This window comes from Solanum lycopersicum, chromosome 3 (genome assembly GCF_036512215.1).
Source record: "Solanum lycopersicum chromosome 3, SLM_r2.1".
NCBI lineage: Eukaryota > Viridiplantae > Streptophyta > Magnoliopsida > Solanales > Solanaceae > Solanum > Solanum lycopersicum.
In genome coordinates this window covers 33,082,548-33,108,273 of record NC_090802.1, presented here as the reverse complement: position 1 = coordinate 33,108,273, position 25,726 = coordinate 33,082,548, and the positions used below count along the sequence as shown (strand labels likewise).

General features: G+C 35.3%; 1 protein-coding gene across 1 annotated transcript in view; it reads left to right on the top strand.

Moving 5' to 3' along the window:
* The first annotated feature begins 1,619 nt into the window (after positions 1 to 1,619).
* LOC101246028 (ferredoxin-dependent glutamate synthase, chloroplastic) overlaps positions 1,620 to 25,726 on the top strand; it is a 41,119-nt gene continuing 17,012 nt past the window's right edge. Inside the window, exons 1-20 of the mRNA XM_004234782.5 lie at positions 1,620 to 2,334; positions 8,330 to 8,642; positions 9,675 to 10,117; positions 10,203 to 10,334; positions 11,101 to 11,199; positions 11,502 to 11,572; positions 15,415 to 15,511; positions 15,769 to 15,861; positions 16,154 to 16,299; positions 19,048 to 19,207; positions 19,489 to 19,599; positions 19,736 to 19,951; positions 20,429 to 20,586; positions 20,930 to 21,059; positions 21,275 to 21,333; positions 21,475 to 21,580; positions 22,322 to 22,418; positions 23,568 to 23,683; positions 25,083 to 25,280; positions 25,385 to 25,495. Of these exons, the coding sequence (XP_004234830.1) occupies positions 2,080 to 2,334; positions 8,330 to 8,642; positions 9,675 to 10,117; positions 10,203 to 10,334; positions 11,101 to 11,199; positions 11,502 to 11,572; positions 15,415 to 15,511; positions 15,769 to 15,861; positions 16,154 to 16,299; positions 19,048 to 19,207; positions 19,489 to 19,599; positions 19,736 to 19,951; positions 20,429 to 20,586; positions 20,930 to 21,059; positions 21,275 to 21,333; positions 21,475 to 21,580; positions 22,322 to 22,418; positions 23,568 to 23,683; positions 25,083 to 25,280; positions 25,385 to 25,495 (3,111 nt within the window). The 5' untranslated portion in view covers positions 1,620 to 2,079. The remainder of the gene's footprint in view (positions 2,335 to 8,329; positions 8,643 to 9,674; positions 10,118 to 10,202; positions 10,335 to 11,100; positions 11,200 to 11,501; positions 11,573 to 15,414; positions 15,512 to 15,768; positions 15,862 to 16,153; positions 16,300 to 19,047; positions 19,208 to 19,488; positions 19,600 to 19,735; positions 19,952 to 20,428; positions 20,587 to 20,929; positions 21,060 to 21,274; positions 21,334 to 21,474; positions 21,581 to 22,321; positions 22,419 to 23,567; positions 23,684 to 25,082; positions 25,281 to 25,384; positions 25,496 to 25,726) is intronic.

Here is a 25,726-nt window from a genome sequence, read left to right as displayed (position 1 = left end):
GAGCTACACCATCTTTTCCTCCACGACTTCATTTGAAAACAACACAACGATAGGTAAACAGTTTAATTGAGAAAAATAAATAAAGATAAAGAGATAATGCACTTACAACAAGGTTCGAGATTGAACCATGTGGTTCAAACCCTTCATCGAGTTCACCCTGAACTCAAAGATCTCTATTGGAATACACATTTACAAAAGGAAAGAGTTAAGGGGAGAAGAAAAGATATATAAAAGCCAATAAGAAAATGAAATACTCACTTCTACGAGTTGAAAATACACTTCTAAAGTCATAGATGAAGAATATTGATGATCCACAGGAGAAGCACGAGCAAGGTAAAGTTAATAGACAAATGAAATATAGCGATTAAAGAGTGGAGGAGATGCAAAGGCGAGTGAGGAGCAAATAGAAAACCCTATTTTGTAGGGATGTGTTTGATGAACTTGGTCACATTTAGACCGAGTTTTGTAAATATTTTCTTTTTGGGTTTTTGCTTAAAAATAAGGGGAATTTCCGCATATAACCTATAACCACTAAAAATAGCTTAATTCTGCTCTATAACTATAATTTGCTAATTACGATTCATAACTATATATTATAGGAGGAGAGTGGTGAGAGAGAGAAGAGAGGCAAGTGAGAGAGGGCAGAGAGTGAAGGCTGAGGTGAATTGTATATGTCAATCAGTAAGATGATTGTATATATGTAACTACTATGGATATGTACTAATAATTGCATTTATATCTGCATATAATTTGAATATGTATACAATTGAATTGAGTTAAAACATTCTATTTGTATATCAAATCTCTCTCACTTTATACAAACACAAATTGTACATTGTATTTGTATAATTTGTCTTTGTATAAAACGAGAGAGAAATTAAAACCAAAAGAGAACTGGACAGGGAGATTTGTATTTGTATAATTTTAAGTGTATTTAGTGGAAATAAGTGTATTTGTATTTGTATATCTCGTCTCTCTCGCTTTACACAAATACAAAACACAAATTATATATTTGTGTTTGTATAAGCGAAAGAGAAAAAGAGAAAAGAAAAATGAGCAAGAGAAGATTTGTATTTGTATAATTATAAGTGTATAGGGTGGAGAGATATTTGTCTCGCTTTATACAAATATATTTGTGTTGGTATGAAATGAGAGAGATTGACTGCAGAAAAGCGAGAGAGAGAGACTGGGCAAGGAGAGGAGAGAGGCGAGGGAGAGATGACTGAATAAGAGGAGGGTGGTGAGCCCAGAGAGAGGGGAGAGAGGTACGGTAGAGATAGAGGAAGAGAGGAGAGAGGGGAAGAGATGAGAGAGGCGAGCGAAAATGTAATTATAAGTAGAAGTAAATTTTGAATTGTAATTAATGCAAATCATAGCTATATATAAATTAACTGATATATTTTTGCTTAACCATGAAATTTTTCATAAAAATTAAAGAAACGTACCCCTAATTAAATGCTTGAAGAAAGAAATAATTCTTTAATTGTCTAAAATTTTCTGTATCAATATAAAAAGATAATTTTGAAAGAAGATAAATTTCTTTAGGAGTCGAGGGAGTAGTAACACCAGGTGTCCTCGTTAAATGTATTTACACCACAAAAATGCAATATTCTAATCTTATCTATTCTATTTTATTTTTTAAAGAAATTATTTGCAAGTCTATCTCCAACCGATTACACTGTAGGAGTAGTAGAAAAAGAAAAAAATAAAAGTTGTTTGATTGTTGGTCGTATTCAGTTGTCACTGCTTCTCACTGGTTTTATGTGGTTGAAAAAATTAGTTGTCAATCTTCGAAAACCCGAAAGAAGAGAACAATTTTGGAATCACCATTATCACATTTACTGCAAAAACTGACCTTTGATCTCAGCCTACAGTCACCTTTCACACAAAAAATACTCCCACTCAACATCAACTTCAAAGTGTGGCTCCAAAACTCCCTTCTTTTTATCTCCCAATCCTTCCCATTCTCCACACATTCTCTCTTTCTCTCTAAACCATTGACTTTTTCTCTCTCTACCTACAACTATTTCACACTCACTCTGCGATTCTCTGTGTAGGGGAGGGTTCTGATTAGGTTTCATGGCGGTGAATTCCGTGGCAAACGTTCCGCAGTTACTCTACGGACAGTCACCGAAGATTCTAACTGGTAATAAAGACGGCTTGTTTGCTGATTTCCTTGGATTCTACTGTAAATCCAGCAAGCGGATTCGTAGAAGGATTGGTTATGCCGCCACTAATAGGAGAAGCTTGATTAATAAAAAGTGTAATGCTGTTCTTGACCTTCAACGTGGTGCCAGTAATGCATCTCGCCAGTCCTCTGATATAGTGCCTAAGGTGTGTTTGCACAGTATGTTGAATTTTTATTGGACTTGGTCCAATAGCTGCTTTCAATATGCTATATGTGAAAAAAAACATATATCATTCATTATATATCAAAATACGGATGTTTGATTACTTAGCTGTTGAAAGTTTGGCAAATTAGTTGGAGTAAAAGTTTAGTTAGGAAGATGGTGATAGGTTGGAAAAGTTTTGCTTAACAAAAACCCTTGGCCTTCTATCAATTTGAAGGGAGACTCCTCTTTTTTTTTTGGTGTGTGTGTACTATGACTAGTATAAAGTAGGTCGTATGTTAATCTCCATGTATTAAATTGATTATGAACAGAGTCCTTTATATGAGATTGGAAGACAATTCATATATGGAACATCTTTTTAGGAAATTACTTCTTGGAGTCCTCGCAATATGTGGTGTGCTCACTTTCGATTTGCCAAAATGCATAAGATTTCTAGGTGACAAAAGTTCATTGTGTTATTTGGTTGAATCACATAAAGGTGAAGTGCAATTGACAGAATATTATCACCTTGAGGTTGTTATTTTACTTACCTTAAGTACATTGCAGCTCTTGACTTTGTAAATACTGAATATATAGATTTATTCCATGTGATATCTGAGCTGTTTATTGAAGTCTTGATAATGGTTGAGAGGTAGTTGATCTTGATCAGTCATTGGGCTTTTCCTTCATGGTTTGTTTCCCCTGTTGACAGTCGTTTATTGTTGAAATTTTTCTTAAAAGTGGGTTTGGTGCATTCTCCTGTGTACTCTATGAATGAAAAATTGTGATCTTTTTGAGTTTCCCATGCTAAAAGCTTGGCCATTACTTTGCATGTTAAGTTAAAAAGTTAGAATACTTTGAACCAATTAGCAAAAAAGTTCAAATACTTCAATGTCAAAGAAATAGTTATTTTTCTAAGTTTAGTTTGTAATTTTGAGAATCCTGAAAGAAATAGGATTCTGATGGCTATGGTTTACCTTGAACTAAGCCTGCAAAACATTTCTTTTGAACAGCAATTTGGGTGCTGCTTGATGTATATCTCAGATGGTATTTCATGTTTGAAGAAGAGTAGAATCTACTGCTCAAGTTTGAATTTGAATCTATTATAAGCTATGATTCTACATCATAATAGTTTATTAATGTCAAAAGCTCTGCTTTTACTCCAGAATATAGTCAATTCATATTTTCGTCACCCTTTGACGTGAATCTTTTGATATGGTTTTTCTCTTCATGATGTACTTAATTTCTTAAGATTATAATTTTCTGTTTCTCAGTAGTATTTTTATTTTTTATTTTTGACAAAAGTACTATCGTATTCCACTATTCCTCAGCATTAAGGGATGTTGTTCACGTTAGAAAACTTTGTACAATAAGAGAAAATAGAGTCTAGATTTACAAAGCTCCTATGAAATAGACAAATTCATCCATTTCCTCTATACAGCTCTCCTTACACAAAAAAAATAATAATGTGACTAGACAGCTCCATTTTACATCATGAATGGACTTAACTTTGTCTTCAAAGCATCTCCCATTTCTTTCTTCCCACAGCGACCACCAAATGCAGGAAGGTATCATCCGTCACCACTTCCTCTAGCTTTTGCTGCCACCTCTTCTGATCCAATAGCTCAACGGGTCAGCTGTACGCTAGGTCATTGTTCACTCTATTTTAGTGAGGGTTTAGAATAGATGTCATAGTTGAGCAGTAAATTTACAATGCAGGAACAAATGGTTATTTGTTTCCCTGATTTGATTACACAAAAAACATCCAGGTACAAGTATCCTTCCCTTCTTTTGGAGAACTTCTTGAGTGAGACAAGCCCTTCTGACCACCAACCAAGTGAAACATTTGATTTTAGTAGGGGCCTTAATCTTCCATAAGGACTTCCAAAGCTTTGAGACTTCCCCATGTGTTGAGCAGCTGCTTCCTTCTTTATAAGTCTGTTCACTGAGAGGTTCTCGTCTTCTATGTATTTCCAACTTAAAGAATCTGGACCAGAAGTTGTGCCAGTGGAGACCCCTAGTACATTCAGCATGTTTGCCATCCTCTCCACTCCCCAGTCGTTAAGGTGTCTTTTAAATGTTAGGTTCCAACCTTGGGGAGACCAACATTCACCCACTGTAGCTTCTGGATTGTACCTTAATAGCATTAAATTAGGGAAGGATTTCTGGAGAGTGGATTGGCCTGTCCAGATATCTTTCCTGAAGAGAGTTCTGAGCCCATTTCCAACTCTGATTTTGGTATTTCCTTGCATTTTTGTCCATGTTTATCTGGTAGCTCTCCACACACCAACACCATAACTTCATTGGTGACCCATTGACTTTCTTGACTATACTTGTCAGAGATGACCTGTTTCCAGAGTGAAGCTTCTTCCTCATTAAACCTCCATAATTACTTCATGAGAAGTCACTGATTATGTAGTTTAAGGTTTCTGATGGTTAGTCCTCCCTGGTTTTTTGCTCAACTGAGTTTCTTCCCACTTCACTAAATTTTCTGTTATTGGGTAGAAGTTTCCACATCGTGGTTCCTCTTCTGATGGAATACTGACGTTTTCATGAACTTTCAAGCGATCAAAAGTTACAAAGAACCTGCATTTACTCAATACTATTCTTCCTTCACATTCTAATTTTTTTTACAAAGTGACATGTGGATCCATATGATATGATTTGATAGGTCATGTGGTCCATATATTCTCCTTATTGAACACTAACAGCTATATTTCATTTTTTCTGTTTATCATTATTCAAACTTAAATTTGGACATTCAAGCTGAATTGGAGAAAGTCTTAAACAAAGGCATGTTTGATTCCTAAAAACATCAGAGGAAAAATCGAAGTGGACAAACACTTATGTGGTAATTTAGTTATATGTGGATCAAGATTTTGCCGTAACACTTTTTAAATACCGCTCTCCTGAAGCTTTTACTATCTTTTTCTCTGTGTCTTGTTCTCTGCTGTCAATAATACACAAGTAGATGTATTGCACTGTGATTGCTTCTCCTCTGATCCTCCATGTTTTACTAGGCAAACCTTCTTTTAGATGCTTTATCCAAGCCAATTAACCGTGAGAACTCATTATAAGACTACTATTGTCTTGCAATATCTTTTCCATTATGTATATTTGCTTTGAAATACTGCTAATGAAATGAGTGATACAAGATACTTATTGGAGTTTGTACCTTTTGTAAAATTCCAAAGCTTTTACTCATGTTGCTATGAAACATATTGCTGGAAGATGTTAATCAACAGAAGCTAGAAGTTAATAACACTGCTGGTTTCTTATGATGTAGCTGCTCATATGTCGTGCACAATTTTGTTGTGAAGTGATAAATCTGATGTTCTTTTCAATGTAAAAGTTACTATCCTATAACATTTGTGAAAAATTCTTTTTTCTCAATTATGCAAAAATTAGTTTTCCACCAGGAACTAATGAAAGCTTCTATAAATGCCATATTTGGTTTTGGGGCTGAAATATCTTTAGTGTCGGATGTTTTAGATTTTGGGACTGTTGCCTTCACCCACTGCATAGCTATTACAGCTCTTTTCTCTTTTACATGTGAAGGATATTTTCAGGTAATTATTGTTCTTTAGGAGACCTTAGGACATCTCCAACCCTTCACTCTATTTTACACTCCAAATATAGAGTTTTCTATTTCTTCAGACAACCAACTCCAACTCAATTCTCTATTTTACTCTCTAAAAAAGAATCTTTTTCTCTTTCCTCAATATGATATTATTATTTCTATTTTATTCTTAATTTCTTATTTCATGATATAAATCATTTATTTTTTCCCAATAATTATTTTATATAATTCTCATGTGATGCAAAAAATTATTTTTTAAATTTTTTTATTTAATTATTACATTTTATTCAAACTTTCAAATACCATAAATTGCCCAAGAATATTATATTATAAATAAATTAATGAACAAATTCAAATAAAATTGAAATATGATTATATAAACATTACATAATCACTCAATTTTCGAAATTCTTACGTTGCTCCCATAAATGCTCTATTAATGCATTACGTAATTCAAAATGATCATTTTTGTCCGTAATTTTATTATGTCTAGCTAAAAATTGTTCAAATCGGAGATTTTCATCTAACACCATTAATGTCGTTGGAGTTGAAGCCTCTACGACATCTTGAATTGGTGCATTAAGATCACATTCATCCTCTATTATAACGTTGTGTAGTATAATATATGTAGTCATTATATCATGCAACACTTTCTTTCTTCGAAAACGTGATGGACTTGCAATAATTGCAAAACTCTGAATTCTCGTTCAACATCTTTTTGACATGGTTCTTGTTTCATCGCGAATTAATTATTATGTTTTATTGTATTTTATGTTGTATTTAAATTATTATGTTATCTACTGTATTGTTATCTTGTATTTAAATTTAAATTTTCATCTTACCATTTTATTTTGTGTATTCTTTATAATGAAAATTAATAAAAAAATAAAATTTTATTATTGGTGAAAATTATAAAAGAATACATTAATTTTAAATTAAAGTAGTACATATTAAATTATATATTTTTAAAAATATTATATTACATTTACAAGGACTTATGAATATTAAATATTTAATTAATAAAACTATATGTAAAATATTATTATAATTGGAAAGTAATGAAAATAATAATAAAATCTTGAAAAAGTAAAATAGAATTTGGAGAACTACTACTCAACTCTCTAAATTTGGATAATAGAGAGTTTGGAGGTGGGGTGGAGTGCCCATTCTCTATTTTACTCTTCAAATATAGAGAATGGAGAGTAAAATAGAGGTGGGTTGGAGATGGTCTTACCCTTGACCACTTGGCCCAAGGTTATAACCAAAATGAGCCCATATTATCAGACCTTTCCCTAGTTAGCCCATCTTGTATATAATTTGAAACATTTAGGAAGATGCAATAATTCCTATATTGATGATTAAGATTTCCACTTTTTGATGCTTAGAAACTGACTGAGAGTGATATTCAAGTTTATTGTACATATTTAAATATTATTGGGTGAATTGAAGTGAAAAATCAAAAACTTCATTATTGGGGTTTCTGAACGCTTGATTACTCACACACAGATTTTTTGATTTATTGAAATTTTTGACGAATTGATGATTGAAGTTCATTGGGAATGTCATTTGGTTAAACTTGAAGCTATCTGATGAAGATTTGGTGATGTTTTTGACCATTTCATCTGGAGTTTTGTGTGTTGAAGTTTGAAGGAGACGAAACCCATTTTTTGTATAGTATTGTATAATTTTATATAACAGTGTAAATGTGCGTATAAACACTTCCTATACAAGGTTGATACATTGTTTACCTTAAGTGTATAATATTGTAATATTGTATACTGGTGGATAAACACTTCTGCGAGAAGGGTTAATTCTGTAAGATAGTAGTCTCTTTCTTCAGAATAGTCAATTAGGCAAGTTGACCTTGACATTTCTAGTGCCTAGTGAAACGCCTCTTCAGTTGCACCAAAAGTTCCTGACTCTGATGTAAACAAAAATGGCTTTATTGGTGCAATTTATTGTGTTGGGCTGTATATTTTTGAAAAAATCCCTTTGTTTATTTACTTAAAGAAAGTGTTATGCATTGGTAAAATTAAGCACATCTCTGTTCAAGGTTCTTGATCTTGGAGATGGTAGATTCGTGGAGTATTACTGGGGTGATCTTGTCACTTTTTTCTGTGTTGCTTGGGTGTAATCTGGAGCATGATTTAATTTTGTCTTTTCTGGATTGTTTGGAGTGAAGGGAATCGCAGGTGTTCTGGTGGAATATTCACTTTCTGGACTTCATCAGCTTCTTAGAAGTCTAGGCATATGTATAGGAGCTGATCCCCTTTTGCAGTCCTCATCCTTTGTAATTCATGCATCTTGATGTCATTGATGAAACTATTTACTTGAGCAAAAATAATCTATTAACATTTTTACATAACTATGTTAAATTACTCCACATGATTATTTTATCTTTCGGTGGAAACCTTTTCAGGTTGCTGACTTGGATGACATATTATCTGAAAGAGGCGCATGTGGGGTTGGTTTTATTGCAAATTTGGACAATAAAGCGTCACATGGGATCGTCAAGGATGCTCTTGTAGCCCTTGGCTGCATGGAACATCGTGGAGGTTGTGGAGCTGACAATGATTCTGGTGATGGTTCTGGATTGATGACTTCGATTCCTTGGGATCTTTTCAATGATTGGGCTGAGAAAGAAGGAATTGCTGTCTTTGACAAGCTTCATACTGGCGTTGGGATGGTTTTTCTTCCGAATGATTCTAACCAGATGAATGAAGCCAAGAAAGGTCAGTCTCTTAATTATGACTCAAGAGGTTCTGCTAACACGTACTTCCTATTACAACATAATAACCTATACTCATTACTTGATTATTGAGGATTCTTGCTATAGATATACAGAACCTCTGTGTCTCTTTTTATCCATGATAACTTTCTCAGTTTATGTCTTTACCTCCTTGTAGTGTGGAAAAGATTGAAAGCTCTATATATGACTTTGAACCACATCAGTTCTTCTTCCCTTTAGATAATTAAGTAGATCTTTGTTTTTCCCTCCAAAAATTCAACAACAACGACGACATACCCAGTATAATCCCACAAAATGGGGGTCTAGGGAGGTAGGGTATACACAGTCCTTAACTCTACCTCAGGTAAAGTGGCTGTTTTTGATAGACGCCCAGCTCAAGAGAAAATGTCCAAACAGTTCAGAAAATGAAGTAACAGAAGTACAAGAAATAACAGATAGTAACAAGACAATAACTTCAACAAAAGATGAGAGTGAAAAGGACAAGAAAATAGATAATAGCATAATTTAAGGACCAGATACTACAGGTACGTCAACTTCTAGTATGGACAGATAACAAGCCACACACTTCTACCTACTAGTCCTCTACCCTAATCCGCGTCCTCCACAGGATCCTTTCTAAGGTCATGTCCTCGATAAGCTGAAACTGCACCATGTCCTGTCTAATCACCCTTCCCCAATATTTCTTCAAACTGTGTCTACCTTTCTTGAAACTATCCATGCCCAGCGTCTCACACCTTCACACTGGGGCATCTAGACATCTTTTCTTCACGTGCCTTACTTCCTGCATCTTGTCTTCCACCAAAGCCACTCCTACCTTGGCCTGGATGTCCTTATTGAGGTATTTCAAGATTTCCCAAGTTATTGATATTGTGGGGTTCCAAAATTGTATATTTTGTGGCTCTCTAACTTGTATATTTTTCTGGTAGTTTTTCCTATAAGCTTGTTTCTCATGAGATCCTCTCTTGATGGAATATGATTGTTGTATTTTTTCTTATTTGTTTCATATTATCTGTAGTTATTTCCAATATCTTTAACAACGAGGGTCTTGAGGTGCTTGGATGGAGGTCGGTTCCAGTAGATTCTTCTGTAGTTGGATATTATGCAAAAGTAACAATGCCCAACATACAACAGGTTTTTGTTCGAGTTGTTAAAGAGGAAAATGTTGATGACATTGAAAGAGAACTCTATATCTGTAGAAAACTCATTGAGAGGGCTGTGAACTCAGAAATTTGGGGAAATGAACTTTATTTCTGTTCATTGTCCAATCAAACAATAGTTTACAAGGGAATGCTCCGTTCTGAAGTCCTCGGGAGGTTCTATTATGACTTACAAAATGAGCTCTATACATCTCCTCTTGCTATTTATCATCGTAGATTCAGTACAAACACCAGTCCCAGGTGGCCTCTTGCTCAACCAATGAGGTTTCTAGGTCATAATGGAGAGATCAACACTATACAGGTAAAATATAGGTTTCAGTAACATTTCTATGAGTTGCTGGCTACTTGTATTGTTCTGTTATTTTCACATTCACAAACATATGCAGGGAAACTTGAATTGGATGCAATCCAGAGAGGCCTCATTGAAGTCAGCTGTTTGGCGTGACCGAGAGGATGAAATCCGTCCTTTTGGCAACCCAAAGGCATCTGATTCTGCAAATTTAGATAGTACTGCTGAAGTATGGATCACTATTTTAATTCTTCGGATCACTGCCTCTTTAGTTATCTAGTATTATAGCTTGTTTGACCAAGTTTCTAAATCAGCTTATTTTGGGAAGTCTTTTTTCTGAAAGTGCTATTCAAAAGAGTAATTTGGTGATCAGTTTGTGTTTGTTCGATAAATTTAAAAAGCACTTTTGTATAATAAGTAGTGTTTTGCTGAGCTTTTTAAAAGTGTTTTAAGTGTATTTTCTCAAAAGTAATTTTAGGGAAAAGTTAACCTTTTTTAGCTTATGAAAAACAACTTCTGCTACTACCTAGAAGCAATTTTTTTTCTATCAAAAGTTTGGCCAACACATCGCTTTTAAAAATAAGCACTTTTGAGGAAAAATTAAGCTTGGCCAATCAGACTATTAGTTATTATTGAAGGCATAGTACTATTTTTTTTTTCTCACCACTAGGAACTGTTTGACTTTAGATGTTCTTTGAGATGGTTTCCTTAGGTAAGAGAATCTTACTGTATTTCAGTTGCTGGTACTTATGTTCACTTTAAATTGCTTCTGGATGAGTAATGATAACATCTCTTCCAACATCTTATTCCTTTTGGTTACAAAAAAACATCTTATGCTACTTATCACTTTTTCTTCACTGATGTTATAACTTGCTTCACGTAGACTTTTAAAACATGACTTTTTGTTGTAAGTCCTTTTTCCTTGCTGCTTTGTTTTCTCTCTTCCATAGACACATAAATGGATTTTTTCACAAATAGCTCTTTTTTGGGATCAGTTACTCATAAGAAGTGGTCGGGCTCCTGAGGAAGCACTGATGATTCTCGTCCCAGAAGCATATCAAAATCATCCAACATTGTCAATTAAATATCCGGAGGTATTCCATGTTGGCATGTGATATTTATTATATTCGTGTCAAGTTCTGTAGTTTCCAAATATTAGACCGGCTCTTGTGGTGGTCCATATCTTGTTTTCTATGCTAAGACATTTTTGGAATTTGTACTGAGATAATTTCTCTGTGTTACTTTGTCAAAATGTACTTTTCTTGATGCTTCCTTTACCATGTTTTTTTTACCTTCTGAATTGTAAGAATATAACAAATAAATGTAATGCATGAGATGATTATTAGTATGTTACCCTTAAATCACTTTTCCATGACTGAGTATTTGATCATTTTAGGTTCTTGATTTTTATAATTACTACAAAGGTCAGATGGAAGCTTGGGATGGGCCAGCCTTACTCTTATTCAGGTGATCTTCTGAATGCCAGTTCTATTTCAACTTCTTATATTTTCTGGATGCATATGTACTCAACTAGTGAAATGCATTTATATCAAATCTTAATTAAAATCAAAATGGAGTCTCAAGGGGTTGGTTAGCGGCTGAGGCATGATAGCAACAACATGACTGCTTCCAAATTCTTGCTACAATGTTTGGTATTCATATCCCAATTTCTCGAGTCATGATGTCACCTACTATAACACGCCAGTAGGTAAGCCAACCCGTAACCTAAAACAACAAGTAATGAATACAAGGGTAGAACTAGACATAAATCAAATTAAACCACAGAACAAAATAGAATTGAAAGCAAACCAAAAACTATATAAATAAGATCCTTCCCAGAATTTGGAAATCACAAGTACAAAGTTGTTTAAAAATAAGTGTACAAGTCCCAAAAGTGTACCAAAGCAAAGCTTGTCTCAAAAAGCAAAAGTCTAGCTGTATAAGTACAGAAGGAGACAACTGATCCAGGACGTCAAGTGCACATCCTCGTGTCCGATCCTAAAAAGTTGTTGATAGCACGAACGATCACTGATGGTAGTTTGTACTAGGACCTGCATCAGGAAACAGATGTAGCGTACAACATGAGTACTAAAACAAAGGTACTCACTAGGCATCATATGTTGACTGATCAAGAAAGGTAAAGACCATGAAACAATAGAATCTAGACACAAACAGAGGTCAAAGCGGATAAGAAAGAGAGCACACTAACATACCAAAGTAAATCTATGTACAACAAAACTAAACCCCACAAAACCTTATAACTCCAAAAGGCACACTTGTATGCAAGTTTAAATCCATATGCCCAACATGTACACAAAATAGCTAAGTTCACTGAGAGATGAGAGAGAAGAGTACCAGATATCTAAACTCAAGAAGCGAAAAATCAGGCTCCCAACCCAAGTAACCACAAATACCCAACAATTCAGTCAACTCCCAACCAACTAGCAAGAGTGACTCGGGGGCATGTCAACTTCGAAGAGGATCTCAATATATCAAGGTTGCCTAGCCAGCTAGTCCAATCCTAGGGGCATAAGCCACCTATCTAGTAAGAGTGACCCGCGAGCATGTCGTCTTCGAAGAGGATCTCAACAATCGATACAAAGCCATCGTTGAACGGAGAATCTACTGTTGTTAGTGGGTTTATGCAGTCAAAATTGGCCCAGACGGTCAAGTCGATCGGCTTAAGGCTTGCCTTATTGCCAAAGGTATACTAGATATTTGGGCTCGATTGTAGTGATACTTTTGCTCCCATGGATAAAATAGCATATGTCCATCTTTTTTCTATCTATGGCTTTTATTCCATTCGTCATTGGCTTCGTTATCAATTAGACATCGAAAATGCTTTTCTATATGGTGATCTTGCGAAAGAAGTCTATATGGAGCAATCAGCTGGTTTTGTTGCTTAGGGGGAGTGTAGTAGCCTTGTATGTCGATTGCGTAAGTCACTCTATGGTCTGAAACGATCTCCTCGAGCCTGGTTTAGCAATTAGCACAATAATGCAATTGTTTGGCATGACTCATACTTGAGCTCATTACTCTCTGTTTTATCGACATTTTACACCAAATCGGTGTATTTATTTGGTTGTTTAAGTTGATGATATTGTTATCAGTGGCAATAATCAAGATGGTATTACTAAATTTGAAGCAACAACTCTATATGCATTTCCAGACTAAAGACCTTGGCAAACTAAAGTATTTTCTTGGTATTGAGGTTGCTCAGTCTAGATCGTGTATTATTATTCTTTTAAGGATAATTAGGTACTGTTATTTCTCAACGCAAGTATGCCTTAGACATTCTTTAAGAAACATGAACTTGTGTTGAGAGAGCTAAAATTTGGCGAAATCTGTCGGATGGAACTTGTGTGTGATAATCATCCAACCCTTCATATTGCATCAAATCCCGTATTTCATGAAAGGACTAAGAACATTGAAATTGACCGTCACTTTGTTAGAGAAATACTCTCAGGAGATATTGTTATGAAATTTGTGAGGTCAAATGATCAGCTTGCAGATATCTTCAGCAAGTCCCTCGCCAGTTCTCGTACTACATATGATTTGTATGCACCAGCTTGTGGGGAGTCTTAGAATAAGAATAAGAATTACAATCCTATTTAGAATAGGAATAAGAATTACAATAGGAATAAGAATCCTATTTAGAAAAGGAGTTTAATATAGTTCTATAAATACGGTCTCAATGTAATAATGTCGATACACAATTTCAAAAATATTTTTCTCCATTTCTCACAACTATAATGCAATCATTTTCCAAGTAGGATTTTATCCACTATTCGTATTCCTATTCCTATTTTGACAATCCTGATAGATTAGAATGCCCCGACAATCCATGCAGTAACTTCACGAGCTTAAAAGAAGATAATTTGGATGGCGTGGATGGTTTAGTATCCTTGTTAGTCATGCCTATCACCAATTCTTCATTCCGTATTTAGGTCCTTCATAACAGCAAAGGTATTGAATAAATTTACTTAACAATTAATTGATCGAGAACATTACCTTTGTAAAAAAATATTTAGTTGATTGAGGTACTAATAGGTAAGACTGAAAAAACAACAAGCAATGTAAAGAACTACAATCTAAAGTCAAAGAGGATAGTGGGCTAGCCTTACCTTCTCTAGTTGCCATGGTTTAATCTATCAGCTAATGTGACAGTTAGAAGGGATCGGGGAAAAAGAAACAGTACAGAAAATACATTTTTATGTGGATCTTTCTTTTATTGATGGATATTTTTTGTTTAACTTCATTCCAATAAAAATGTAATTTTGATTTAGCAATTTTGGTCATAGAAAGTGAGACCTCTTGATTTTAGAATAAGATGGTCTCCTTAGATAAACGGGATTGAGAAAAAAAATACTACATAAAAGACATTCCCACCTGGTTCTTTATTTCATTGTACGATATTTCTTAGAGCTTTCGTTTATTCCAATTAAAATGTCATTTGGATTTGAGAGTTCTGGTCACATGAAAGTGAGAGCTGATTATTTGAGGAATATAATGGTCTCTTAAGAAATAAGATAAATCAGAGAGAATGAGAGTTTGTGTGAAGACTAACGTCTTAAGCCTGGTTCCTTTTTTTTTTTATATATATATAATTCTCATTATTTACAATTACATTATTCAATGTGGCACAGCCATTTACACTTCGCTATAACTACGGAGTCTATCTAACAGCCATTTTCTGTAAGTCTCCCTTTCACAAAGAAAGGAGTTCATATCCTAATATTGTGAAGTCAAGCATGTCATGGTCTTTCAATCAGACCAGATGTCTTTCTTTTTCTATGTCTTCTTGATCTTTTTTGTCAAAACTTCTGTGTTGCTGAGATCTACTTGCTCTGAATAGATGTGAGAAATCGACATTCTTCACTGATGTGAAATCTGAAGTTCCTGTCACTACGGATGTGAATCCCATTCATTAGATATGAAATGCTTTAGTGATGTTGTCCACATGGTCTGATTCAATATATTAGGACTTCTTATTCCTGTTAGTGATTTGCTCTTCAATATTTTCTACTTAATTTTGATTTAACGTCCGTATAGATTCGAGAAAGCAAATGCTCTGTTTGGTGATGTATTTAATATCCTTGAAAACATATTTTCAATTAGATTTAAGATGACTTATCCCCTAAAAACGAGAAACATTGATATGCAGTTGCTGGATCTGCTTGTTGAACGACGAAACTAAGACTGCTTGGTGTATAATACACCTAAAAAAATGTTATATTTTCAAACTTTTGTCTCAATTATTACTCATAGCGTCTTACTTATTTTTGGTCTTGTTCCTTCCATTTTCACAGTGACGGGAAAATAGTTGGTGCTTGTCTTGATCGTAATGGACTTCGTCCTGCTAGATATTGGCGAACCAAAGACAACGTTGTCTATGTTGCATCTGAGGTGTGTAAGTTTGCTCATTTTTCAGAAGCCTAATTCTGATTTCAAGTTTTGCAGAAGCCATAGACTATGTCTCGTCTCTGGATCATGTTTCTCCTAACCCTTCCTAAGATAAATCAAGCTGAATAATTCCACTTTTTTCCAATCCGTGTTCTCCAAATGTATATAATTTATTATTATGGGCATTGCTTTGATGATTCTGTTGTCTTTACCACTGGATATTAATTACAGTGACTGGAGGGGTTCTTTCTTTTGGTTAGGTTGGTGTGATACCCATGGATGAATCAAATGTAACAATGAAAGGGCGTTTAGGTCCTGGTATGATGATAAGCGTTGATCTTTCAAGTGGTCAGGTTTGTTAGAGATTCAATATTGTAACTGCATGGCATTTTAATGTTCTTCAATTATTAGTTCATATTATAATAATTGTTATTATTTTTTATTATTATTTTTATTGTTGTTGTTATTTTTAATAATTAATGATACTACTACTACTACTACTACTACTACTACTACTACTAATAATAATAATAATAATAAGTGATGTTTGTTCATATCCTTCATCAGCCTATCATTCCATTCCAGACCCAAAAGCTCTTTATGTCCATGACTTGTTTCTTTTAATTTGGTTTTTGATTACCATAGGTATTCGAGAATACAGAGGTCAAAAGGCGAGTTGCATTGTCCAATCCATATGGGGAGTGGATTAAAGAAAATTTGCGATCTTTGAAGCCTATGAACTTTTTTTCAACAACAGTAATGGATGGTGAAACAATTCTAAGACGCCAGCAGTAAGACTTTGGAACTTCACTTTGCATATAAGGTTTTTTTATTTTTGTTGTTCAAGTGCGTCAGATGAAATCCAATTCTCTGCAATAGATGATATTTGATTTATGATTATTGTGTCTTCTGTCCCTACTGCTATAATCGCATTTGTCCTGCCTATTAGTCAAGACTAGAAAGATATGGTGATTATATTTACCATGGATAATTTATTTGTTCTATTGCGTGTCTCCTGGAGTTTCTATCTGTTCATTTATAATTATGCTTTCTTTAATTAGTGTGATCTCTTTTAGATTTTTCTTCATTTAACATTCAGTAGTGTGAAACGGACAACTGCAATGACAATACTCTGAGCATTGCATATGCTTCTAAGGAGGTTTGGACTTCATCACATACAGTTTCAATTAAGCAGTGATTTTGTTGTTTGGAAAGATGGACAATGATACAGCTTGAACTTGGTACTTTTGGCACAGTGAGGATTATGGTCTTATTAATGCAAGACTTTCTTCGTGAGCAATATCATCAAATATTGATGCTGTATGCTAATGTTTAAAAGATATTCATATTTCTGCATCATATGCATCAATTGAAGTTTTGAGACAGGATTAAGTAGATAATAGTTTGCCCTCTTTTCAAGTTTTTCCTTATTTTGCATGTCTTGATGTATAAATCTATGCATCCTTTTGTACCTATAGATTAGGTTGATGACAAAAACACTATCTGCAAGTTCTTAATTTCTCTCTTGGACGTGAAATAAAGAATGAGCAAGGAGGATACCAAGAGGAGACTTGTACCTAGATTTGTTGGTGACACTTTCTCTCTTGGATGTGTAATGAAGAACGAAAGCAAGGAGGATACACAAGAGGAAACTTGTACCTAGATTTGTTGGTGACAGTCTCCATCTTCATAGATTGTATTGCTGTAGGGTGAGAATATTAAATTTGCACGCAAGTCTCTGTTCACAGAAGTTGGCAAATATAGAATGTGGATCAACAGTGTAAAAAGATCAAATATTGGATCTCTAATCTCTTCTTTGAGGAACAGAAGAAACTTACCAATGGCTGTGTAACAACAACAACAGCATCAACAACATACCAACTGTAATATCCCACAAAGTGGCAATTGTGTGTAGCAGGAAAACGTTTTTCCAGATACTGCTAGTTCAGAAAAGAAAGGGGCAAAGTGAAGGATCCGTTGTACCTTACAAATGCAGCAAGCGCAAGTCTTAATTTTGCAAGAAAACAAGAGAAGAGATAATAGAGAAGGTCAAGGAAACAAGCGAAGGGAGAGTCACTTAGTTGAGGAAAAAGCAAGAGAGTCTGGGTGACGATCAGTTGCATATATAGTTTCTGAAAGTTTTGGCACCGGAATAGTATGTTCTATTCATTCAAATACTGCATAATTTACTGAAGAAAACAAATCTTTTTTCCCTTGATTCTAGACAGTCCAGAATTTAATGGATAATTCTAATCTAAACCTGATCTCTAAAATCTGAAACTTCCCTAACTTTTCTGATCTAATTTGATCACATGTGGTCTGAATCAGATAATACAAATCAACCCTCCCCTTCAAGTTGGCATTTAAATATCTAAAATGCCTAACTTGCTTACAAACATTCAAATCTTTGTCTGGATGAGAGAACCACCTTATTCTTCCTCTTAGACTCCTTCCTTTTCTCACTGTCCTCTTTGGTGATTTCCTCAACACTTCCTTCACCTCACTGGTGCCCTTCTCCGTAAGCTCTTTCATCTTCCGGTATGCCTCACCAACTTGCATAGGTGTCATTGGTTAAAGTATGTGTCGATGACCGGTTTTTGTGACTGATCACCGATTGATTCTCCCATCATGTCTAGTTGCATGGTCATATTTCCATGTTCTCCCAAGTAGTACTGATTGAAAATCTGTTACAGAATATTCAATACACTCTTCTTTCATAAGCTGAAGTAGCTGTTATTTTGTATCAGGAATGCTATGTTGTTTTCAATTCACTCGAGTTAATTCTTCCCATTCAACCTATGTGATGTTAGTTGAAAGGGCAAATGAGATGATTAATGATTCGATTCATGGTAGTCATGTTTGGGGTTGCACTTCAAAACTATTAGCTTCTATTGTTGCTGCTGGGGTTTTTTGCCTAGTAAAGGCTGTTTTAGCCATGATCATATGAAAAAAGGCTAATGCTTTCATTCCATAGAAGTTTTGCTATCGAATAGTATGTTGTATTCATTCAAAGTGTACAACTTATAGAAGTAAGCAAACCGTCCCCTTTATTCTAGATAGTCTAGAATTAAGTGATAATCTAATCTAAGTCTTATCTCTAAAATCTGAACGCCGAGCATATCTGATCTGATTTTCATATCAGATAATACAAATCTACTGCTTGCTTTGAGAATCCTCGAAGTTTGTGTTGTCATTCGAAGATCAGAGACAAAGGAAGGAGTACTTCACTGGTATTTCTTTTGGTCATCACTTCCCATTTTTTTGGTTAAAGTTATGTGTTGAGAGCTATAACTTCTCATTGGACATGAAGATTTGGTCCAACACAAATTAAGGTACTACAAATTTCATCTGTATGTTAATGAAGCAAGAAGACGATTCTCATTGCTAGTTGCACCTGAATTTTTCTGCTTAATTTGTTGATGCGTCTGGTGAAGTAAATAACTTGTTGTGGCTAGAATCTGTTGTGCAAGTTCTCCTGACAAATTATTTATATCTCATCAGTATTAATTTTATGTTATCATTTCATTTCCATAAAACAGGGCGTATGGCTATTCTAGTGAGGATGTTCAAATGGTTATTGAAAGTATGGCAGCACAAGGGAAGGAGCCTACATTTTGCATGGGAGACGATATTCCCTTGGCTGTATTATCTCAAAAGCCGCATATGCTATATGATTATTTCAAGCAACGGTTTGCTCAGGTGGGCAATGTTGATTTCTGCAGTCCTGGATGTTTCCATGAAGTGCCATCAATGTCATTAGATATGTCAGTTATTCTTCCAGCATTTATAGTGTAGCTTCGTAGGATGTCCAACTTGTGTCTGTCTCTTTCTGAACGAGTCTTTTTTATTATATGTATGCTTGTCTTTTTGAATGAGTCTTGTCACAAGGAAATTGGCTGAAAGATGTTTTTGATGACTTGATATTTGGCTGAATGGTTTAGAGTCACTGGTCTGATATGGTTTATGTGCATCTATATCAGGTTACAAATCCAGCTATTGATCCCCTCCGAGAAGGATTAGTCATGTCCCTTGAAGTCAATCTTGGCAAGCGTAGAAATATACTAGAGGCTGGACCTGAAAATGCTTCTCAGGTTGGTCAACTCGTGTACTTCCTTTCAACTTTTGATAATCTGTATTCTGTAGTTTTAAATATTTGATCTTATGTTTTATAGATGTAATATGTATCATTTATGGTTTTCTATTATTCATCGTTTTGTTTTTGGTCAGGTTATTTTGCCTAGTCCTGTACTTAATGAAGGAGAGCTTGAATCTCTTTTGAAAGATTTACACTTGAGACCTCATGTTTTGCCGACATTTTTTGATGTTGGGAAAGGAGTTGATGGGTCCTTGAAAAGGTCACTGGATAAACTATGTGAAGCAGCTGATGAGGCTGTCAGAAATGGTTCTCAACTGCTTGTTCTCTCTGATAGGTCTGACGAATTGGTATGCTCTCTTTTGGCAATTTTCGTGCTACTAATCTGTCTTTTAGTTCCTTTAGTGGTGGCATTGTGTGCATAGTTAATTGACATTTTGTTCAGGTGCTGGTTTCTCTAACTATATGCAAGTCTAAGTTTTTCGATTTTGAGCTATTTTTAGTTAACCCCTTATGGAATTACACAGGGTATGTTGTTGCTGCTTAGTTTACCCCTTGAGTAACAGTATTTATTTCAAGAAATTTTTGAATTGTTGAGTTCATCATCTTTTACTTGTTTTCTTTTCTGTTTCTTGATATCTTTGAAGACTGATGCTTTCTGAATTTCCTCTCTGATGTCGTTCCTTGGAAAGTCCAATTTCTACTATAGCAGTCTGTCTTTTTGATCTGTTAATCTATTAACCCTCTTAATTTTTCACTGATAGGAATTTAAATGCTCTTGTTGTAGTTAACAACTGCAATTAAACTTAATTCCTTGCTGCCTCCAGGAAGCTACTCGCCCTGCAATTCCAATACTTCTTGCTGTAGGTGCCGTTCACCAGCATCTGATTCAAAATGGCCTTAGAATGTCTGCTTCAATTGTTGCTGATACTGCCCAATGCTTCAGTACTCATCAGTTTGCTTGCTTGATCGGATTTGGCGCAAGGTTATTTTCAAGATATAAAACTCCTTTCTGGTTTTATTTCCCCTCCTCATTACAAGATGTCTAGGTGATTTGAAGTGCATCAATCTGTACTCTTTTGTCAGTCTGTACAACATACTAACCAGAACAGATACTGGAGTTGACTTTAATCCAAAAGATGGAAAATATATCGTTCAGTCTGTATGACATACCACCCTCTTTATCTGTGATCTGTTACTGAACATATTAGATTAGTTCAATTTATTTGACCACTGTGGTAAAGTTATCTTTTGCCCTTCATGTATATCATCTGGGGTCAATTCTACTGTTGTATTCAGCAACGACTTATATATTCTTTGTCATTCAGTGCTGTATGTCCATACTTGGCATTTGAGACATGTCGACAATGGCGCTTGAGCACTAAAACTGTGAATTTGATGCGAAATGGGAAAATGCCTAGTGTTACCATTGAACAAGCTCAAAAGAACTTTTGCAAGGTATTCCTTTTCTTGTGATTGTATATTTACTAAAATTTTGTTTCCTGGTTGGCACTTTTAATACAGAGCATGTTGGAGATATGTTTTGCTAATGGAATTTTAGGGTTCAGACGTGCCTTTTGCTTTTACCTACATAACTTTTGAAGACACAACTGACAGATGCTTGCAGTTCAAAAAAGACTATTTTGACTTGATCTTTTCCCCCTCAATTGCAGGCAATTAAATCTGGGCTTCTCAAAATTCTTTCAAAAATGGGGATCTCATTGCTCGCCAGGTACCTGCCAATGTAGTTTGAGCCAGAAATTTTCCTATTGTAGTCCTTCTTTCTTCTCTTGTTTTTTTCTGTCTGCTTTATGTCAGTTTACTCTTCTACATTTCCTCATCAGCTTCTCTCACCAAAAACTATTTGGTTCAGTTATTGTGGTGCACAGATATTTGAAATCTATGGATTGGGGAAGGAGGTCATGGATATTGCATTCTGTGGCAGTAAATCGAGCATTGGTGGACTAACCCTTGATGAGGTATTAAGAGATGAAGCATCTGATCTGTGAATGGTTAATCGTGTATCAATTTTTGTAAATAGTGTTGAAAATCTTAAACTATGTCGGCAATTAGGTAAAGGGAAGAAAGCGGAGAGTGGGAATTATTTTTTCTCTTCACTTGCTTGGTATGACAAAAGAAATAGGGTAAGTGAAGGGAAAAAGGAAGTTTGTTCTTTTGGGACTCACTTATTTCCCTCTTCCTTTCGCTCCTTTTCCCCCTCGGTACTTTCCCTTTCCTTATCCAGTTACCAAGCATAGCACTCCCCACATCCTATTGTATCTTACGTATAAATATTTGTTCGCTGCTTTAATTGCTTTCTTACAGCATAAGATGTTGATCACATTCATTTTGGGAAATCTAGCTTCTTCAAGAGAATAAAGATAGAGAAAGTATTGGAATTTGGGAGTATATTGAAAGTGTGTAACTTTTTAGCTCCAATTTCAGTGGGATACCTGTTTTGTAAGCTTCAGCTTTAAATATTGATATGTGATAGTTGATTGGCTTATGCAGTGGTCCAATCAGAATACTGGGAAAACCTTTGATTTAGTTAGGCAGAAATAGCTAGGCTTTAGAATTAACATGATTGTTTCGCTTCTTTGCATAATTGATGACAAATCGAAATAAATATTTGGTTAAAAGTTCATCTTGATCTCTGAAGTTCTGCAAAATGTTGGCTCAGTAGACATGGCGGTATACTTACAATCTGTGCTTTTTCGCAGCTGGCAAGAGAGACTTTATCATTCTGGGTGAAGGCCTTTTCTGAAGATACAGCAAAACGACTAGAGAATTATGGGTTCTTACAATTCAGACAAGGAGGTATATTTTTCTAGAGGCTAAAACATAGAGGTTTTGGAAGTTTATCTTTTCATCATACAGTATCCAGATCTATGAAACCTACGCAAATATTGTTAAACTGTATTGACTTTTAATGGTGTTTAAAGTCTGTATATACCGTGCCAGTTTCTTGTGTCTTTCTATTTTAAGATAAAAACATTGCATGTGAGAGCTCTGGTAGAGTTTCTTAACATGCTATACTCCAAGCTTGTAGAGAGGTAGTCGTTAGGAAGCCAAGATTTACCAAATTAAGATTCTCATGTCAACTCATAATGGTGGTCTGCTGAGTTTGTTAAACAGCTTTTGGCATTCTATTTCTTATGTGTCTGTTGTTTTTCTAACATTCTAGACTCCAAAAGCTAGTAAAGAGGGTAGCTGACCCGGATAGCACTGTTATCCAAAAAAAAGGAACTTGTATAGGTATAGGTGTAGGTCAGAGTAGCCTCTCAAAGTTAGGGGTAAAGTGTGCGTATATCTTACTCCCATACCTACTTAAGGGATTACAAAGGGAATGGTGACGTGTCTTAATTTTCTTGATTTTAAGACTAGGTTACTTTTAAACAAATATTTGAAGGGATAAGAGATGTAAACTAGATAGTGTCGATTAGCTTCTGCCACCTTCACTTTTCGATGTCTGACCAGAATAACTTGTGCATCGTCAGAGTTCAGTGAGGACAGTTGTGATTCTATTTCCTTCCCCCTCTATGTGCATTTTGCAGAGTCTTTTTTGAGAGAAGGGTCCAAGAAATAACAGAGTCGTGTGTACCTGCTGGCTAGTCCTATAGTTCCAAGTTCCTCCAAGAAACCAGCTTTCTTTGAATCTCATCTTGTTAAACTTGTGCCTCCTTGTTGCTCCTCTTGAGCAAAAGCTAGACGGTGAAGGAAAAATCAATATGGTGCGCTTACCTTAATTGTCACAAGGGCTGCAATCTGGTATTTTCGACATGAAATAGGGATGTCATTTCGAGCTGTATTTTGTGAATCAAAAGATACTCTTTTAATCATCCTTTATTTTTTAAGAAATGAAAAGTAGTGTTGGTATCTTTGTCTCAAGATGAAGTCTTAATAGATATGGGCCTGTGTTCCTTTTCGTTTTCATTTCTTTGACTCTCTCTTCCCTTTAATTAAAAGGTGAATACCATGGAAACAACCCAGAGATGTCAAAACTGCTCCATAAAGCTGTCCGCCAAAAGAGTGAAAGTGCATATTCAGTATATCAGCAGCATTTGGCTAATCGACCTGTAAACGTGAGTTGTTTTACTAGATTCTGTTTCTTGTACTTGGATATCTTTGCATTTTCTTATCATCTGGATATCTAATTCAATCCTGTAGTTTACTACTACTTACTTTACGTATTTCCTGATGCATCCACAGCCAAATATTACTCCGAAAAAGGCGGATGCATAAGGTGCATTAATAGTAATTGCTGACATAAAACATTCTAGTAATTTCTCCTCTGTTGCTTATTAATAGTAATTGCTGACATAAAACATTCTACTAATTTCTCCTCTGTTGCTTATGCTCAGCCGAATATCACTCTTGAAAAAGCAGATGCATAAGATGCATTAACAGTAATTGCTTACATAAACCTTTGAGTAATTTTCCCTCTGTTGTTTATGCACAGCCAAATATCACCCTTGAAAAGTGGATGCATAAGATGCAATTAATAGTAACTAGTGGCATAAACCTTCTTGTAATTTGGCCTCTAGTGTTTATGCACAGCCAAGTATCACTCTTAGAAAGCGGATGCATAAGAGATATTTAATTGCAATTGCTGACATAAACCTTCTAATAACTAATTTCCCCTCTGTTGTTTATGCACAACCAAATATCACAGTTGAAAAAGCGGATGCATAAGATGCATTCATTGTAATTGCTGTGTTATCAAAGGCGAAAAACGCAAAAAGGCTCTAAGGTCCATTGGGGCTTCAAGTACAAAGTGCAAATAAAGTGTGGGCTTAAATGGAACAAGGTCCAAAGGGAGAAAAAATACAAATATATATGTTTTATCCAGTGCTAATGATTATAAACATTAATGATAAATATATGAACAAAGAAATTGATTTTTTTTATGATAAGGTGAAATATCAATTGTTTAGTGTCACCTCTTGAGCAAAGGTTCATTCGCAAGGAAAAATGTGCCTTAGAACTTGATGACACCGAAGGACATAAAGCAATGCGAAGCACTCAACACGTTTTGAGCCTCGCTTCAGAGTTTAAGCTCACCTTTGACAACACTGGATTACTCTGACATAAACCTTCTAGTACTTTCCCCTCTGTTTATGCACAGCCAAATATCACCCTTGAAAAAGCGAATGCATAAGAGGCATTAATTGTGATTGCTGACATAAACCTTCTGGTAATTTTCCCTCTGTTGTTTATGCACAACCAAATACCATTCTTGAAAAAGCGGATACGTAAGATACATTAATCTAATTGCTGACATAAACCTTATAGTAATTTCCCTTCTGTTGTTTATGCACAGCCGAATATCACTCGTGGAAAAGCGGAAGTATAAGATGCATTAATAGTAATTGCTGACATAAGCCTTCTAGTAATTTCCCCTCTGTTCAATCTGTTAAAGATGAAAGAAGGGTGAATACACAAAGACAGATTGTCGTTTCTGAAGATATCTATTTATTGCAGGTTCTCAGAGATCTTCTTGAATTCAAAAGTGATCGGTCGCCTATACCCGTTGGAAGAGTGGAACCTGCTTCAGCAATTGTGCAGCGGTTTTGCACTGGTGGCATGTCACTTGGAGCTATTTCAAGGGAAACTCATGAAGCTATTGCAATTGCAATGAATAGATTGGGTGGAAAGTCGAACTCAGGAGAAGGTGGTGAGGTATGTTATACCTTTGTTTTGTTAAGTACAGTACCGTTGGAATTGTTCTTTATCACCGACTATTCTACAGAAAAGATGATATTTTGATTGTTAATTTCAAACAGGATCCAATTCGCTGGAAGCCGCTTACTGATGTCATTGATGGATATTCTCCAACACTTCCCCACCTTAAAGGTCTGCAAAATGGAGATACTGCAACAAGTGCAATTAAGCAGGTATGTGCACTATGAGTTTGCTCTGAGGTTTGTTCGTCCTTCTCATCTAAGTTATGTGGCTCTTCCCTTTGATGCCGCACCCTTGTCGGATTCTCCAAAAATGTGTACTTTTTGAGAATCCAACATGCATTCGTTGACTTTCTTGAGAAGTCTGAGCTACATGGTGTTTTAAAGGTATGTTATTTTCCTGATGACTTGTGGAGAACACACATGACTTCCTTACGACCTTTT